Source organism: Trichomycterus rosablanca, chromosome 13, assembly GCF_030014385.1.
Source record: "Trichomycterus rosablanca isolate fTriRos1 chromosome 13, fTriRos1.hap1, whole genome shotgun sequence".
NCBI lineage: Eukaryota > Metazoa > Chordata > Actinopteri > Siluriformes > Trichomycteridae > Trichomycterus > Trichomycterus rosablanca.
In genome coordinates this window covers 26,241,015-26,258,227 of record NC_086000.1, presented here as the reverse complement: position 1 = coordinate 26,258,227, position 17,213 = coordinate 26,241,015, and the positions used below count along the sequence as shown (strand labels likewise).

Genomic DNA, 17,213 nt, shown 5'->3' with positions numbered 1-17,213 from the left:
ACCATAATATAAAATTACACATACAGCGTTAGAGAATTTTGGCTTGTCACCCACCCACAGTCCACATAAATAGTAACTAGAACAGAGGATCAAAGTCTGCTGCACCAAAGTCCAAGATTGACTTATATTTTCTATTTAATTTTTTCAGCTTTTATTTCTCATGTTTATATTAATAAACTACTCATTATAAACATAGCTAGCTTTATTTAATTATGTCTTTAGCACTTTTTGAATTATTATGGAATCAATTGTAACTGTACTCACAACTGGAGCTCCACCCACAATCAAGAACCACTGAGTTCAGTGATACTATTTGCATAAACAAAAGCCTGCACTGCAAAGAGTAAAGAACATTGACACATCGTTCACTGTTTCTACATTCATTAGGAAAAAAATCACACAAAAGTATGGAGACCACAGAAAACAGGGTAAAAGGTGGATACAACGAAATAGAGATTCAAGATGATTTCAGTACAGATGTTCATCCTCTTTATTCAAAGGGTAAGTACATATCTGCTCAGCAAACATGTAGCAATGTACTTTATGCTGACCAAACCAAATCTATGTACTTTATATTGATCAAACCTACTTTATTACTGCTGGGGTTAAGGGTTAACAGTTTCATTCTTATTTCAAGAAATCGTCGATAGATAGATAGATAGATAGATAGATAGATAGATAGATAGATAGATAGATAGATAGATAGATAGATAGATAGATAGATAGATAGATAGATAGATAGATAGATAGGTAGGTAGGTAGGTAGGTAGGTAGGTAGGTAGGTAGGTAGATAGGTAGGTAGGTAGGTAGGTAGGTAGGTAGGTAGGTAGGTAGATAGGTAGGTAGGTAGGTAGGTAGGTAGGTAGGTAGGTAGGTAGGTAGGTAGACAGACAGACAGACAGACAGACAGACAGACAGACAGACAGAACATTATTTATAGGGCCATTTAATGTGTACACTAACAAAATCTTCCAACAGAAAGCCTTTAGTGATATTTATAGCACATTTGTAACTTGTAAATCTTGATGTACAGCAAATAATGCTGATTCTTTGTATGTAAGCCATATATTTCTTTACATATGTTCTTTATATACAGTACATTGTACACTGATCAGCCATAACATTAAAACCACCCCTTTGTTTCTACACTCACTGTACATTTATCAGCTCCACTTACCATATAGAAGCACTTTATAGTTCTACAATTACTGACTGTAGTCCATCTGTTTCTCTACATACTTTTTTTAGCCTGCTTTCACCCTGTTCTTCAATGGTCAGGACCCCCACAGGACCCCCACAGGACCACCACAGAGTAGGTATTATTTGGGTGGTGAATGATCTCAGCACTGCAGTGACTGCCATGGTGGTGGTGTGTTAGTGTGTGTTGTGCTGGTATGAGTGGATGACACAGCAGCACTGCTGTAGTTTTTAAATACCATGTCCACTCACTGTCCACTCTATTAGACACTCCTACCTATTTGGTCCACCTTGTAGATGTAAAGTCAAAGACGATCGCTCATCTATTGCTGCTGTTTGAGTTGGTCATCTTCTAGACCTTCATCAGTGGTCACAGGACGCTGCCCACAGGGCGCTGTTGGCTGGATATATTTTTGGTTGGTGGACTATTCTCAGTCCAGCAGTGACAGTGAGGTGTTTAAAAACTCCATCAGCATTGCTGTGTCTTATCCATTCATACCAGCACAACACACACTAACACACCACCACCATGTCAGTGTCACTGCAGTGCTGAGAATGACCCACCACCCAAATAATACCTACTCTGTAGTGGTCCTGTGGGGGTCCTGACCATTGAAGAACAGCATGAAAGGGGGCTAACAAAGCATGCAGAGTAACAGATAAACTACAGTCAGTAATTGTAGAACTACAAAGTGCTTCTATATGGTAAGTGGAGCTGATAAAATGGACAGTGAGTGTAGAAACAAGGAGGTGGTTTTAATGTTATGGCTGATCGGTGTATGTCCTTAAGCTATTTCTTACCTAGATGAACCACCTTTGACTTTGCCTCGCAAAGTTGTTAGAGTTTAACCAAATTTGTAGTTTTTCTGATACTGACTTAACTTTTCAGTATAGTTCACATATTCTCGGTTGACTTTTGCTGTACTGGCCAACACTATACAGTACTTTGATTTAGCCCGGAACATTGGAACCCCCAATTGTTTCAAAAAGGTATTCTTATTTATTCTGTCCACTGCTTGCAATCCACCAGTACCACTGGCAAAACCTTGAAACATAATACAACCACCAGTGCCATGTACAGTGTTTGTATGCCTTAACTTCTCTTCTCCAATCATTCATTCATTCATTTATTGTCTGGTTTACCACCGCTTCATCCTGGTCAGGGTCACAATGGGTGCAATTCACTGGGCTAAATAGAGAAAAAACCCTGGACAGTTCGCCAGTCCATCACAGGACACACACAATCACACAGGAACACCTAGGGCAATTTTGTATCTTCAGTTAACCTTGAAGATGTCTTTGGACTGTGGGTGGAAACCAGAGCTTCCGGAGGAAACCCACACGGACACAGGGAGAACATCCAAACTCCATGCAAAGGACTCCAACCCAATTAAACCCAGGACTTTCCTGCTGTGAGGCAACAGTGCTACCCACTGAGCCAGTTTTAGTAAATTTGACACTGTGTACTAACTGTTGATTTTTTTTTTCTTACTCAGTGACCAGGTTTACCGTCAGAGATGGACCAGTCTCTAGGTCTTATCGAATGGCAGCTATAGTTTTGGGGATCCTAAGTGCAGCATTTCTTTTCATTCTTATAGGACTGGGTGTTCACAGTGAGTTTCACACAAAATTAAGTTTAAAAAGTTATATATAACATTATTTTTGGTGCAAGTCAAACAATGAAATGTTCTTTCAACAGTTAATAAGGTGACAGACAAACATGACACCTTGTCTCTCAACTCATCAAAAATCTTTGCACAACTTGCCCAGCTCCAGTCCGATCACAAAAGCCTGACTGAGTCCAAAACTGCACTTCAGAAGAAGCACAATGAAGACACCAGACTAATCACATCTCTGCGGTCTGACATGAATGCACAGACAAGACTGAAAGATAATCTACAGACACAAAATCGTAACTTACAGGAAGAGACCGGAAAACTGAAAACCCAACTTACAAATCTTGGTCAGTTATTTTATATATAAATGCAACTTTTTGTAATTCACAGAGCACTCAGGGGAAACCCAGGTTGACACACTCAGTATATGCAAAACTCTTTACAGACAATGACCAGAGATGATGAGGCAGTGGCAGCTCAGTGGTTAGGGTACTCGACTAGTAATCATAAGGTCGCTGATTCAAGCCTCACCCCTGCCAAGTAGCCACTGTTAGGTCCTTAAAGCAATGCCCTAAACCCTTAATTGCTTGGACTGTCATTGGTCACATTTGTAAGTCACATTGGATAAATGCATCTGCTAAATGGCATAAATGTAACTTGTTATGAAAATTGAACCCGAGTCCTCAGGAACCATATTGCTATGTGGTAGCACATATCTGTCAAGGAGGGCACCGAATTCCTAACATCACCTACTGTTACATATTGCAGCTGGTCAATATTTATATTGCTATTACTATTACAAATAGCATATTATCATTAATAGCATATTAATACCTGGAGACCTCACTTAAGGGCTGTGTTTATACCCCTCCTATTAGGCAATGGGATTACTATGCCTCCAGGAGTCCTGCACTTTTCAAATGCAAGCTTGGCAGACCATTATGCTACCGCCAGTATTGTATGGTCAACGTTTAATAATCTTACCAGTTTTTTGTAGTTCTGTATTCACTACATTTGGACCCACTGTTTATTAGTCTAGTTTCTTTAAAAACTACACTGTCCCACTTAGATACATGTGATTAATATAATAACACAAATACGTTAGCTCTGCTTTCTCTAGTTTTCCCCACTGCATTTAGCTATATGTTTTTAAGTGTGTGTTTGCTGGTTTTTCTCATCTTTTTTAAAACAGAAGAAAACTGTGGCAAGTGCTTACCAAACTGGGTGTTGAACAACAGCACATGTTATTACTTTGCTGTATCTGACACAACTCCTCGCAAAGGCTGGGATGGAAGCAGAGATGACTGCAAGAAAAAAGAAGCTGACTTAGTCGTTATTGAAACAGAAGAGGAAGAGGTAAGATGATTTAAAAAAATCATTGTGGAAAGCATAAAGCATAAGCATCGTGCAGCTTTAAAAACAAAGGTAGAACTGAGTAGCTTTACCACAAAGAACATAACAATTAAAACAAAAATTAAATCTACCTCAACTATAGTCAAATAAAATATATTTGGTATCTGAAGTAGAGCTCTTCATTACTGCAGCTTGTGGTGTGTAACTGCTTTAGCTGTTGGCCAGTCAACAGCAAGTACAAGTTAGTCAAAAAGACTTTTAATTTTAATTACCAAATTACCACAGCACGGTGGCTAAGTGGGTAGCACTGTCGCCTCAAAGCAAGGGTCCTGGGTTTGATCCCCAGGTGGGGCGGTCCAGGTCCTTTCTTTATGGAGTTTTCATGTGTCCACATGGGTTTCCTCCGAGTGCCCCGGTTTCCTCCCACAGTCCAAAGACATGCAAGTGAGGTGAATTGGAGATACAAAATTGTCCAAGACTGTGTTCGATATAACCTTGTGAATTGATGAACCTTGGGTAATAACTACCGTTCCTGTCATGAATGTAACCAAAGTGTAAAACATGACGTTAAAATCCTAATAAATAAACAAACAAACCCAATTACCAAATACAATTATTAAAAGATTAGTAAAGTAGTAAAATAAAAAAATTTATATTGCTCTCTTGATAGACTGTGACAACCTACTAATGATAGAACAGACTTTTAAGTATAAAGTATGTTATAGCATTGTGTCATTCATACATCCTCACAACTTATAATTGTAAATGTTTAATAGATAACTGTAATAATACATGTGCAGTTGCAATCGGAAATAAGACAAAAATTAGAATTAATAACCCCTTTATAACTTTTGTTACAAATTCTTTTGTTACTTTATAACTTTTGTTACCTTTTTCAGTATTACCATGTTCCAGTTATTAAAAAAAGCTCATTTCAACCACCAATCAAATTAAGTTATAATAATATGCTATAGTAAATAAATGAACAGATTTTTGTCCTGTTACACTCAACAGTGTCCCAGCTTTTCTGAAAACACGGTTTGTATAATCATCCTAAAATACAGAAATGCAGGCCACCTGCAGATCACAGGATGAGAATGCTTGCTTTAGTAGTACCACAAACTACAAATTTTCCCTCATCACAAAACAGTACTCAAAAAAAGTACAAAGAAAGGAAATCTTAATTATGCCAACAACAAATTTTCTTAATGCCTAGTTCACACTACACGATTTTTGCCCTGATTTTCGCTCGGCAACTGGTCTGTGCTAAATTTGCTTGCTCAGGAGCAACTTGGCGTTCGCTCGGCGATCAAAACTCGGCTATCAAAACTCGGCTCTCAATCGCTATGTGTGAACTACTCAACAACTCGATCCGAGCGGCTCGCCGAGCGAAGAGAGATTTCTAGCTTGTCAAATATCTGGATCTGAGTTGCCTGACTGGCAATGAGTGCTATGTCGAACAGCCAGTGAGAACGCAAGATACGGTGTGAGGGGAAACGCAGTTTTAGGAGTTGTAAAAAGGTGGGACAGGGGCATAATATAGTTTATATCAGAATACATCGGCACACACACAAGTTTCAGTATTTCTGACCTTATCGTTCTCTACAAAACATAACACCAACATTGCACTGGAAAAAATATTTATTAAACTCCAAATCACTACTCAGATTCATTTCTTTTTTCTTTTACGCTGCACATCAGCGCTCAAACTTTGATCGCTCGCTACTTGTTGACGTGCATTTTTGGACGTGGTATCATTAAACCTTTCGTCACTTCTCACATTTGTTTTCATGACAAAACGTACAAAACGTAGTTTAGGAGACCAGAGAAGCTCGCCTGCGATTCCAGTTGGTGATAGATGGTGTAGTGTGAACCCCCTATCGCCGATCAGTCGTGTAGTGTGAAAGCCACACCGACTTGAAAGACTCCCGATTACAAGAGATCCAGTTGTGTAGTGTGAACTGTACAGCGACCTGACGACTTTGTGTATTGTGAACTTGGCATAAGACATTGCACACATTGAGTATTCCAGGAGACAAAATTAATATCTCAATCAAATCTAATTTTTCCATAGATTTTTATTGTGGAAACAATAAAAGCACTTAGGTACAACTTACCATTCAGCTATCGAAATGGATTTTGGATTGGACTAAAGGACGACCATACAGAAGGAATCTGGAGATGGCTTAATCAGAGCATTCTGACACAAGGGTAATAAACATATGATAAGCTAAATTTAGCAATAAGTTTTCTAACCTTTCAGTGAATGTATGCAGTAACATTTATACATTATTATACATTTATTATAGGTACTGGAATGATGGCGAGCCAAATGATGAATTCTCTATAGAGGATTGTGCAGCTGTTTATCCATTTAGGAATCCACTAAAAGCCTGGAATGATGCACCATGTTCGCATCCACTAAAATGGATCTGTGAAAAGCCAATTGATGAAACTTCCAAAATTCCACAGTAAACCATGTCCATCTGTTATTTTCAACATTGGGATTGTTTCAGCAAAAATTCATCAAAACTGTGAATGATTTACAAAGACATAGAGTACTTTGCTTTACACGTACACATTGATGAGCCAAAACATTTGGGACACCAACCTCTGAACTGCAGAGATATAGACTCCACAAGACCTCTAAAGGTAGGTAGTATCTGATCTGGTAGTATCTGAGGGTAGAAAGTATCTGTTACCAGCAGGTCCTGGAAAAAACATGATTTATTGAACCAGCCAACCTTCTTCTACGGCTCCAATATTCAGTTTAATTCCTACATGCTCATTGTAAGCCTCTTAGGTCTTTTTGCCCCTATCTGCTGCATTTAATATACAGTACTTACTACAAGTAGCTACCATCAGTTCATTAGTTATGATATTCCTGATGGTGACGTACAGGTTTGGGGGGTGGTCCTTGTGTTTTGGCTCATCAGTGTACAGTTGGGACTTTATTAAGTGTAACAAACCTCAGACTATAGCTCATAACAATACTAATTCACTAGAAATGCTAAAAGCAGCTCTGCTAGCTTAATTTTTTTGTAACGAATTATCATGAAAAAAACACTGCTGTGCATGCCACACAGCTCCAGTCATGAGGGCCTGAATTTATTCCTCATCTCTGACCCTCATCTGGGATAACTACTGTTTTCTTTTCATTACACAAAACACGCACAAAGTTTATTGACTGCTTCAGATTATACAAATGTTATCCAGTGTTATCCAGACTGGCAGGTGATCCACCTAGGATACTCAATGCTTACCGTCAGAGACTCTAAAAAAAACGTAAAATGTCTGTTTATTGATAGCCGAATGAGGGACTGTGTCCAGTTAAACCTGGATCCCAAATGTTCCTCATTGTAAATAAAAACAACTGTGCTATCCTGTTTTGAGACTGTATAGGTTTGCCTGTTTGTCTTTTTAACAAAATTAAAGATTGCAGTTGTGCTGTCAGGAAAACAATGCTTGTTATTTGAAGATCGCAAGATAAAATGAAACAGAATTATATAGCATAGCCTTCTTGTCCACAACTTTGTGCAAACGTGGAATTATGTTTTCTTGCATTTTTCTGAATTATATAGTAAACAGTTATACTGTACGGTAAAGCATAGTGCACAGTGTCTAGAGATGTTTCAAACCCAATTTCTGAAAAAGTAAGGACATTTTGTAAAATGCAATTAAAATCAATAAGAAGCAACCAACAGTGTTTCAAAGAGGCAAAATAGTGGGTATATGGTAACAAACACATCAGCAACACAAATGGAAAAACAAATATTGTTTTAAGAGGAAAAGTCTCAAAAGTTGTGGCAGCATATATTAACCAAATCCCAAAAGTAGAGCCACAAAACAGTACATCATTATCTTCACATTACTGGAGTTCGAAACCTTAACCAGACAATCATTAGATGCACCAAATGTTAGACTGAGTGAGGCTCAAAGTTTATCTGCAGAGAGCAAAATTATCATAACAATTATAAAACAATGACCTAGATACAAAAAATTCAGGAATTCCAACCCTGGATCCAAGCAGTAGTGGGCTATAGTAACTTACAGATGCACCACCAGATTGCCTTTAATCATTGTCTTTAAAAAAGTACATTTACTATTACTCTAATACATTTATTTAGCATTTGTAATACTAAACATGTTTTACAGAGCTGCTTTACACAGTTCCACATTATGGAGTTGCTATAGCATCATGAAGGGAAGATGCCACAATCACTACTATTACCAGTGTTATAGTCTGTCATACAGTAACCTTACTCTGGTGCTTCAAATAATTTTTTTGATATGATTTTTTTTATTAATCTGATATGTACATAATTGTATCTCTTTGTACATAATGAAAAAATCCCTAAATACTTTTCACCAATAAATGTAGATATACTGTATATAATTATGAGGAAAAGTTTTTGTTCCAAATAAATCTTAAAATAAATAATAGCTTAGATTTTTTTCTAGAAAAACAACAATGATGAGAACTTTCAAAAGCTATAAACATATAAAATGCTGGTACAGAAAACTCAGAGCACAGAAAAGTGTTGTCTGAGGTTCTTCAGGATCTGCTGAGTGTCCACATGCTCAGGAAACGCATCCTCAGACTTCTGGGCAGCCATGTAGCTACTCTGAAGATCACCCATCTTTCAAATACACACACACACACACACACACACACACAGAGAGAGAGAGAGAGATTGATTTACACAAACAGAAAATACATATTGCTTTGTTTCCTATGTATTTTGCACCAATTTCTTTGATTTCTAATAATTTAATATCTGTTGCTTGACTCCACACACGTGCACTTGGTAGGAGCCGGATCTAGTAGTACTGCTATGATCTTTATCTTTAATTAATTTATCTTTAACTATCTTTAACTTCCTTCAGGATCAATAACGTATGTATGTATGTATGTATGTATCTGTCTGTCTGTCTGTCTGTCTGATCAAACGGGCAAGTCCACCTCTGAAAAGCTTAAAAGAAAAATTAAAGTTTTGAAGTGGCCAAGTCAAAGTCCTGACTTAAATCATATTGAGGGTGTGCAGATTGACCGTATGTTTTACACTAAAAAATCCTCCAGTGTACCTGAATTAAAACAATGCTCCTAAGACAAAATCCCAAAATTCCTAAGAGTTCTACAGTTCCCCTTAACTGCCTTTTGCATAAAAAGTGGACAGTGAAAATTGGGACCTGAAAGCACTTTTTAATATTCTTTAGCAGCTTTATTGGCATCAATTAGCTTTATTTTAGATTTATAGTTAGCTGTTTAAAGTTTGCTGGGTGTTAGCACATGGTTTGAAGTGTCAGAATTTATTATAATCGGGAATGGCCATCAGCTAATGATTCCTAACGATTCCTCACTGTTGATTTGCCTGACCAATCCTAACAAGTCAATCAAGGCCAAACCAGTTAATTAAGTTCTGAAATTTTACAGCTGGAAGGATATTCAACTAATGGTACAAAATACAATTACAGTACTATTACTTTGTTTTATTAAGGTATTTACTTTCTGGTATTTACTTTGGTTTGCTGCAGAGGTTGTGTTTACTATTCATCTAAGAAATCAACAATGTTCAGTAAGCTATTTGTTACAAATTCCAGCAGTACATACCTTATCTGATAGTACGGCGAAGTTGAAATGTGGTTCATACATGTGAGGAGCCAGAGAAGCAGCTGTCTGCAGAAAAGCTTTTGCCTGTAACAAAAATGGAATGAATTAAACAATATAAAACCTACGTCTTTTTGGATCTCATATGTATAACTGTTTAATACATTGCTAATTATCTGGCTAACTGTGTGATTTACTTTTGAAACAGCTTACATTTGAACTGTAATGTAAGCTTGCAATTAGACATAGTGTCTGTGATTTGTCTGTGAACCTTACCTGTTCAATGCGGCCTTTCCGTAGCTCCAGCACAGCTAAGTTGTTGTATGCCTCAGCATTATCGTTATTAAAAGCCAAAGCTAATTTAAAGCACTGATATGCTAGAGTCAGGTCACCGATACCCTGTAAGTAGACAGAGATATAACAAAGGAGTTTAATGTACCCCAAATTTGACTTTTTTGTTTTTCTGGAATTCACTCTTGTTTATCTCTCAATCTAGTCGTTTTCAATTCCTGATTGTACTTTAAGAAGAGCAGTACTTGCCACACATCCCCTCCAACACATGACCAATCTGCGGCCGCTTTTTATCATCTGCAAGTGTTGAGATCCCACACAGAGCTGTATTGTGTACAGAAAGCCATGCTAAGCTTCATGTGAATCCTCCCTACTTACGCAGACACCTGGACCAATCTCAGAGATTGTATATCGCAGTGGGAGCAGGAAGAGACCTTGTCTGGTCTTCCCTTTCTCACAAGATCAGAGAATCTGCTGACGTTTAAACTCGCAAATTCGAACTCTCGGCAGTAGTGTGCTAGCACGCTAGACCACTGTGCCCAAACGTATTCATTTTTAAATTAAAGCTCATTTTACGTAAGCATGACATGATGTTTTTTCTATAATAGGCTGTTTAATATCGTACTTACCACTGCAACATGTCCGATGTTATACCAGACATCGGCCTGTTCCTCGTCACTGGAAACTAGGGCTAATGCTCTTTCAAAGGAGGACAGAGTCATATCATACTGTTGAGCATAAAAACAGCAAAGGCCAAGATTATTGTACAGCTGGCAGTTATACACACCCATCTGCAGCAACCGCCTGATTAAAAAAAACAGAGAAAACACAGAAAATTAAACCACAATTAACCACAAATAAATAAGTGGAGGATTACAGCTAAAATAAACATTCATTGTATGTTTAGTCATTTGTATGAAACTAGCTTTTAATAATAAGGACACCAGTTTTATAGAACATAAAATACAACCTGTAGAAGCGTAAGGCAATCTCGGGCTGGTCTGTGTAGAAATGATTACTTCCTATACAGGCAATGGCCTCCACATGTGTATTGTCCTGCTTTAAAACATCTTTGTAGTACTCTGTGGCTGAAGTGATGTTATTCATCTCCTGTAAGTGACCAGCTGTCAGTAACTACCTTGGCAAAATATTTAACACAAGTCTACCATATTGTTACAATTAAAAACTACAATGCAAAATAGATTACACAGAGAAATCAATAATACATGCCTCATGAATGCGAGCAATTCCAGTCAGTAAAGTGACTTCTCCTGAGAAATGGTCCAGCCCTTGTTTAAAGAGGTTCAGGGCAGTTATGGGCTGATCCAGTCGCTTGTATACCTGTGCAGCAGGCAAGCAAGTGGAACAGTCTTTTTTTCATGTATATATTCATTATTATGTGTGCACAGCTGAAGTAAAGCGAATAGAAGATACATTGTACCTTTGCAAGGAAGAGATAAGTATCTACAAACTCCTGATGATTGAGGGCTGATCGGAATTGTTTCTCAGCTTCACGATACAAACCAAGCCTGAAAATAATAATAAAAAAAAACAATTTACTCTAACCAGCTAATCATTACAAACAATACATTAAGTATAATTATTATAATATTCTTAACAATATATTGAATAGTCAGTAATTAGTACCATTAGTAAAATTATCTACTGATCTACTATCTACAATAAAATTATCTGTGATATGTGAAAATGCCACTTACTTTTTAGTCAGTAATAAAGGTCAAGCTGAGGTGAATGAACCTACAAAAATGATTTAAGTGTATTGTGTTCCCTTGCACAGTAAGGACTAAACTTTAAAATTTGCAAAAGATAATAGTATTTTGAGGTTTTGCAGATGCTACTGGAAATTTGGAACTGAGTTATATGGTGAAATGAGACAAACCGAGCTTTTTTGAAAAGTAAAGAACCTGGTTTAAAAAGAATGGTCATACAGAGAAGAACATAATCCCCACTTTTAAGTATGGCAAATGATCTGTAATGTTTTGGGAATCAGGATCTGGAGTGATTCTGTATCGTTCTTAGTTTTCTATAGACTTCGGTAACCATAAGTAATAAGCAATAAAGCAATAGGAATAGACTTAGCACTGATATGTTACACAAAACTGCCAGTAATGTTTTGACAGTAAAATTTACACCGATCAGACATAACATTATGACCACTGACAGGTGAAGTGAATAACACTGAATATCTCTTCATCATGGCACCTGTTAGTGAGCAAATGAACATTTTATTCTCAAAGTTGATGAGTCAGAAGCAGGAAAAATGGGCATGCGTAAAGATTTGAGCGAGTTTGACAAGGGCCAAATTGTGATGCTAGACGACTGGGTCAGAGCATCTCCAAAACTGCAGCTCTTGTTGGGTGTTCACAGTCTGCAGTGGTCAGTATCTATCAAAAGTGGTCCAAGGAAGGAACAGTGGTAAACCGGCAACAGGGTCATGGGCGGCCAAAGTTCATTAATGCATGTGGAGAGCGAAGGCTGGCCCGTGTGGTCAGATCAAACATATGAGCTACTGTAGCTCCAATTGCTAAAGAAGTTAACGCTGGTTCTGATAGAAGGTGTCAGAAAGGTGTGCATCACAGTTTGTTGCGTATGGGGCAGCAAAAGGGGGACCAACACAATATTAGGAAGGTGGTCATAATGTTATGCCTGATCGGTGTATATTAATATGTTTGATTTGAATCTTTTCACACTTTTCACACTCTGCTCTCTGTTTTGTCACCTGTAATAACATTTGCCAAGTTGGACTTTCCACCACCAGTCCTTGAATTGTGCATGCTCAGTGGCGAGTGCAGCAAGGTCCAAAGCCTAAAACATTCCACAACAGACAATTACTATACACACAGGGCGCAAAAATTTTTTTAAATATTTTTACATAATCTACTTACAGTTTTTACATCATTTTCATGGTGAAATATGTATTCAAATAATGTCTAAAAACAAAAAGAGAGAAATTTATGAATAAATGAAAGATATTAACTATTAAAAATGCATCATGAAAATTAAAATACCTTGGATAAATTTGGTTTTTGGGCATATTTTGTCAGGTTTAGCCTGGATAGGTTTATAAATGGTCCATCTGGATGTGTTAGCATAGAAGCCTAAAAGAAATAATAGAACAATAAGTTACTTGTATTGTTTACATATTTTATACGATGTAAACATTAGAATATTGCACATATTTTCCCCAAACTTTTCAGGGTAGGGACAGCCCTGTAGATAGCCTTCAGGGCAGAATAAGGAACTTGGCCATTTAGGAAAACATCAGAGCCACTGCTGCTAGGAACCAAGAGGAGCCAGTTAAAGTGGTTTGGACCACATCTCAAATAGATGCCATCTGGTGTGGCTAATTCTAGAGAGCACAAGGCTATCCCATTGCTGGCATAGAAACATCAGAGGTTCCCCAAGTGGAGCTGAAGTCTGTGGCGACCTGTTCAGCCTGCTGCCACCACAACAATCAAATGAGATAATGCTATTATATCATTCGTTTTTAAAATAGTCTGATTAATTCAATCGTTTTCACTTGTAACTGCTTTATAAGAGCCAATTAACCTTTAGCTAGTAATTGGAAGGTGGAAGGAAACCCAAACAATACAAATTTGGACACAGGGTTACAGACAGTGACTGGGAGCAGGCTTCACATCAAGGTCCCCAGGATCAACAGATCAATCTTTTACCCTAATAATAATAATTTTGGGAAACAGTCTTGTAAAAAGGATTATTTTAATAGTATGAATCATCAGTACACTAACAAATGTCATTAAAAACCCATTGTGGTGTAACATCTTACCGTGCCCAAACGAACAAATCTCCCAGAAGAACTGGTGACTGGCCGGGCAGTGTTTGCAGTTCGAGGAGTCTTAATGGCTTGCTCCATGGTTCCTGGTCTACCAGACTGAGTGCTGGGCCTTACAAATCCTGTAATGGGGCGTCCTGATTGGGTCATGGGTCTAAAACACACATCAGATAAATATAGCACACATTATAAACTTGTGTTACAGATGTATGATTGTCTAATTTTAAAGCTGTATGCCAAGACAATAAATTCAATCAGTTATTTTATCTGACTAAACCATTAATTGAATTACACATCTATGCACCTGACAGCTGGAGTAGGTCCTCCACCCTGACTTGTTCCAGGGAGTCTCAGTGATGTTCCAGGACCTGACAAAAACATAACTAATTTGAGATGGAATTGACAATTACACAACATATAAAATATAAAAACACAACACACAAAATAAAATGTTTATTTTGCATTCTGGTGTTACTCACGTGCAACTTGTGCAATGGAACTTTCATCCAACATTATTTCTGCAATGCCCTCCTGATCAACTTCAACCTCATCGATGTACACCATCTCAGTCAGCGCCCTTGTCTTCAGACTCCATGCTGCCTTCAAGTAATTAGACAAATTATTTTCACCGTACATTTGTTTTGTTTTTCAGGATGTCTTTACCGCTACAATAGGAACTTCACCCTATGATATATATGTAGAGCTAGATTTAGCCTTAAAGTCTTCATCAGTTTAATTATTATGTATTATTTAAAGTAGCACAATTATGCACCCCTTTATAATAATCTTACAACCTAATGCTAGTCTGAATGATTTAAAGTTGGGTTACAACATGAGTAACCATTAGGAATTTAATAAACACCTTTGAAGTGCTTCAGCTGAGGAGCTGTCACTAAAGCTGAGAGAGGAGATCATTTCACTGCTCCAAACAAGTACTGATAATTCTTGTTGTATTTACTTTGATACACATTAGCATGATACCTTTTAAGGGTTGAATATTGCTGATTGCAACTGTAGAGTAGAAGTGCATTGCAGTACCTTATGTCCAGTAGAGTTATTTGCATGTCATGAAGTGATGAGCATGAAGAAACCAAACTGTAAATTTCATTTATTCTGTCTGTAAGGTTCTGTCTTAATAAACATAACAATGTGGACCGGTGCTCGGGTGGTGTAGCAGTCTATTACACTAGTTCACTGGCTATCGGCCAGCCAGCCGTCTACACACACGATTGTCTATGTCTGGTGGGATGTATAGGTGCCCTGTCTATAGTATTATTGAAAAATAAAAAAATCTCACTGTTGTTCTTAGATCTAAAATACACATAAAACAGAGGGAGGTGGCAAATACATTAACTAACAGTGTAAAGTTAAAATCAGGGGAAAACCTAATGGAAGACTAATGGAAAAAGCCAGGCTAAGACAGGTATTAGTTGTTACCTCAGACATTTGAACTGAAGTATGAGGCTCCTTGACAAAAAGTTAAAGGAATAAAAGTGATTAATAAAATATTTAGGTAATTTAATATACACTGATCAGCCATAACATTAAAACCACCTCCTTGTTTCTACACTCACTGTCCATTTTATCAGCTTCACTTACCATATAGAAGCACTTTGTAGTTCAACAATTACTAACTGTAGTCCATCTGTTTCTCTGCATGCTTTGTTAGCCCCCTGTCATGCTGTTCTTCAATGGTCAGGACCCCCACAGGACCACTACAGAGCAGGTATTATTTAGGTGGTGGATCATTCTCAGCACTGCAGTGACACTGACATGGTGGTGGTGTGTTAGTGTGTGTTGTGCTGGTATGAGTAGATAAGACACAGCGTCCTGTGACCACTAATGAAGGTCTAGAAGATGACCAACTCAAACAGCAGCAATATATGAGCGATCATCTCTGACTTTACATTTACAAGGTGGACCAACTAGTTGGGAGTGTCTAATAGAGTGGACAGTGAGTGGACACGGTATTTAAAAACTCCAGCAGCGCTGCTGTGTCTGATCCACTCATACCAGCACAACACACACTAACACACCACCACCATGTCATTGTCACTGCAGTGCTGAGAATCATCCACCACCTAAATAATACCTGCTCTGTGGTGGTCCTGTGAGAGTCCTGACCATTGAAGAACAGCAGGAAAGGGGGCTAACAAGGCATGCAGAGAAACAGATGGACTACAGTTAGTAATTGTAGAACTACAAAGTGCTTCTATATGGCAAGTGGAGCTGATAAAATGGACTGTGAGTGTAGAAATAAGGACTAACGCGCTATTAGAAAAGAGATAAACATTCGGTAACAGTTAAGGTAAAAATTCTATTAAGTAAAATAGTTAAACAGTAGCACAGTGCTAGTATATAGTAAGTAACTGTATTTTATAGTCAGTATATATAGTCAGTATGTATCCTAGTCCAGCTAGCGTTAGCAAACAAGCTATCATATTTAACATATCTCCTCATAAACAGACCGACCTGGTCGTACGGATTATCCTCCAAAATCTTTGTACACAGATCTGAACATTTCTGGAACTTTCTTCTCCTGAAATAACTCCATGCGAGAAAAAGAGGATCCATGGATAAAGTCACCTCCATGTTTACAGTTCAGCTAATGCTATTAAATAAGCCACGGGCGTCCCGTTACCCCCAGCAACACGAAATCTGAGGCTTGCACATGCGCACATATGTCAAAATGGCTCCCTTCATCTGCTCTCAAAGTTATTGCAAATACGAGTTCCCGACCTTACTGTTGCACATAGACATTTAGTAAAGGCTGAAGCCTTAAAGCACTTACAGACCGCAAAATAATCAATTTATCAAACATAACTAGGCTAATTTGTGCAAGTGTGCACTTTAAATACGTTAGATGGAGCTTTCACCACGAGTACACATAATGTTCCCGTATATTCGGGTAAATGAATGTGGGTAACAAAAGCACCTAGTACAACAATACCCATTAACTCTGTTAAGGCCAAAGAAGAAAAAATACATAAACCAGTATTAGTTGCTTACTTGTCTAAACTGTTTTCTACTAATAAATACTGATCTATTACTGATAACAATTGGCATTGCTGATTTTATTCTGGATTAGGTGGTAAATATAATAATCAGGATATCTATGGCAGCAGAAATGAGCCTCTACCAGCAACCAGCTAATGTTGTCTGTGCTGTTTTTTGCACAGTAGTGTACTGTACAGAAAATGTTTCTGGTTTTTACCAGGGTAAATGCATAAAAGATCCCACCTGTTTGTTTTGTGTCAAATCTGGGGATTCACTCTTTGTGCTTGTCAGTTGACCTAGTACATTGCATTTGCTTTGCTCTGTGTGAAAACATTTT

General features: G+C 37.8%; 2 protein-coding genes across 3 annotated transcripts; one reads left to right on the top strand and one right to left on the bottom strand.

The window, feature by feature from the left end:
• The first annotated feature begins 342 nt into the window (after nucleotides 1-342).
• LOC134325078 (C-type lectin domain family 4 member E-like) lies at nucleotides 343-9,901 on the top strand. Its single transcript, XM_063007107.1, has 6 exons — nucleotides 343-501; nucleotides 2,694-2,810; nucleotides 2,897-3,160; nucleotides 4,006-4,169; nucleotides 6,241-6,377; nucleotides 6,476-9,901. Exons 1-6 carry the CDS (start codon nucleotides 408-410, stop codon nucleotides 6,639-6,641), a joined length of 942 nt encoding a protein of 313 aa, XP_062863177.1. The 5' UTR covers nucleotides 343-407; the 3' UTR covers nucleotides 6,642-9,901.
• On the bottom strand, nucleotides 7,929-16,510 carry ttc8 (tetratricopeptide repeat domain 8). 2 transcript variants are annotated; one of them, XM_063007105.1, is made up of 14 exons: nucleotides 16,352-16,510; nucleotides 14,359-14,479; nucleotides 14,184-14,247; nucleotides 13,874-14,033; nucleotides 13,095-13,184; nucleotides 12,972-13,016; nucleotides 12,806-12,891; nucleotides 11,507-11,594; nucleotides 11,296-11,406; nucleotides 11,036-11,175; nucleotides 10,695-10,869; nucleotides 10,051-10,173; nucleotides 9,778-9,861; nucleotides 7,929-8,806 (listed from the first exon to the last, which is right to left on the bottom strand). In XM_063007105.1, exons 1-14 carry the CDS (start codon nucleotides 16,469-16,471, stop codon nucleotides 8,690-8,692), a joined length of 1,524 nt encoding a protein of 507 aa, XP_062863175.1. In that variant the 5' UTR covers nucleotides 16,472-16,510; the 3' UTR covers nucleotides 7,929-8,689. The 2 variants fall into 2 exon arrangements, with proteins under 2 accessions (XP_062863175.1, XP_062863176.1); XM_063007106.1 differs by having other exon boundaries at nucleotides 14,359-14,475; nucleotides 16,352-16,418.
• Nucleotides 16,511-17,213: the final 703 nt, after the last annotated feature.

Excerpts from the sequence above, each read along its gene's own strand:
- LOC134325078 (XM_063007107.1), top strand. The coding sequence starts at position 408 with ATGGAGACCACAGAAAACAGGGTAAAAGGTGGATACAACGAAATAGAG. Across the intron at positions 2,811-2,896 it reads TATAGGACTGGGTGTTCACA|TTAATAAGGTGACAGACAAA; the intron begins GTGAGTTTCACA and ends TTCTTTCAACAG. Across the intron at positions 4,170-6,240 it reads TTGAAACAGAAGAGGAAGAG|ATTTTTATTGTGGAAACAAT; the intron begins GTAAGATGATTT and ends ATTTTTCCATAG.
- ttc8 (XM_063007105.1), bottom strand. The coding sequence starts at position 16,471 with ATGGAGGTGACTTTATCCATGGATCCTCTTTTTCTCGCATGGAGTTAT. Across the intron at positions 9,862-10,050 it reads GGAAAGGCCGCATTGAACAG|GCAAAAGCTTTTCTGCAGAC; the intron begins GTAAGGTTCACA and ends TTTTTGTTACAG. Across the intron at positions 8,807-9,777 it reads TCGCCGTACTATCAGATAAG|ATGGGTGATCTTCAGAGTAG; the intron begins GTATGTACTGCT and ends TGTATTTGAAAG.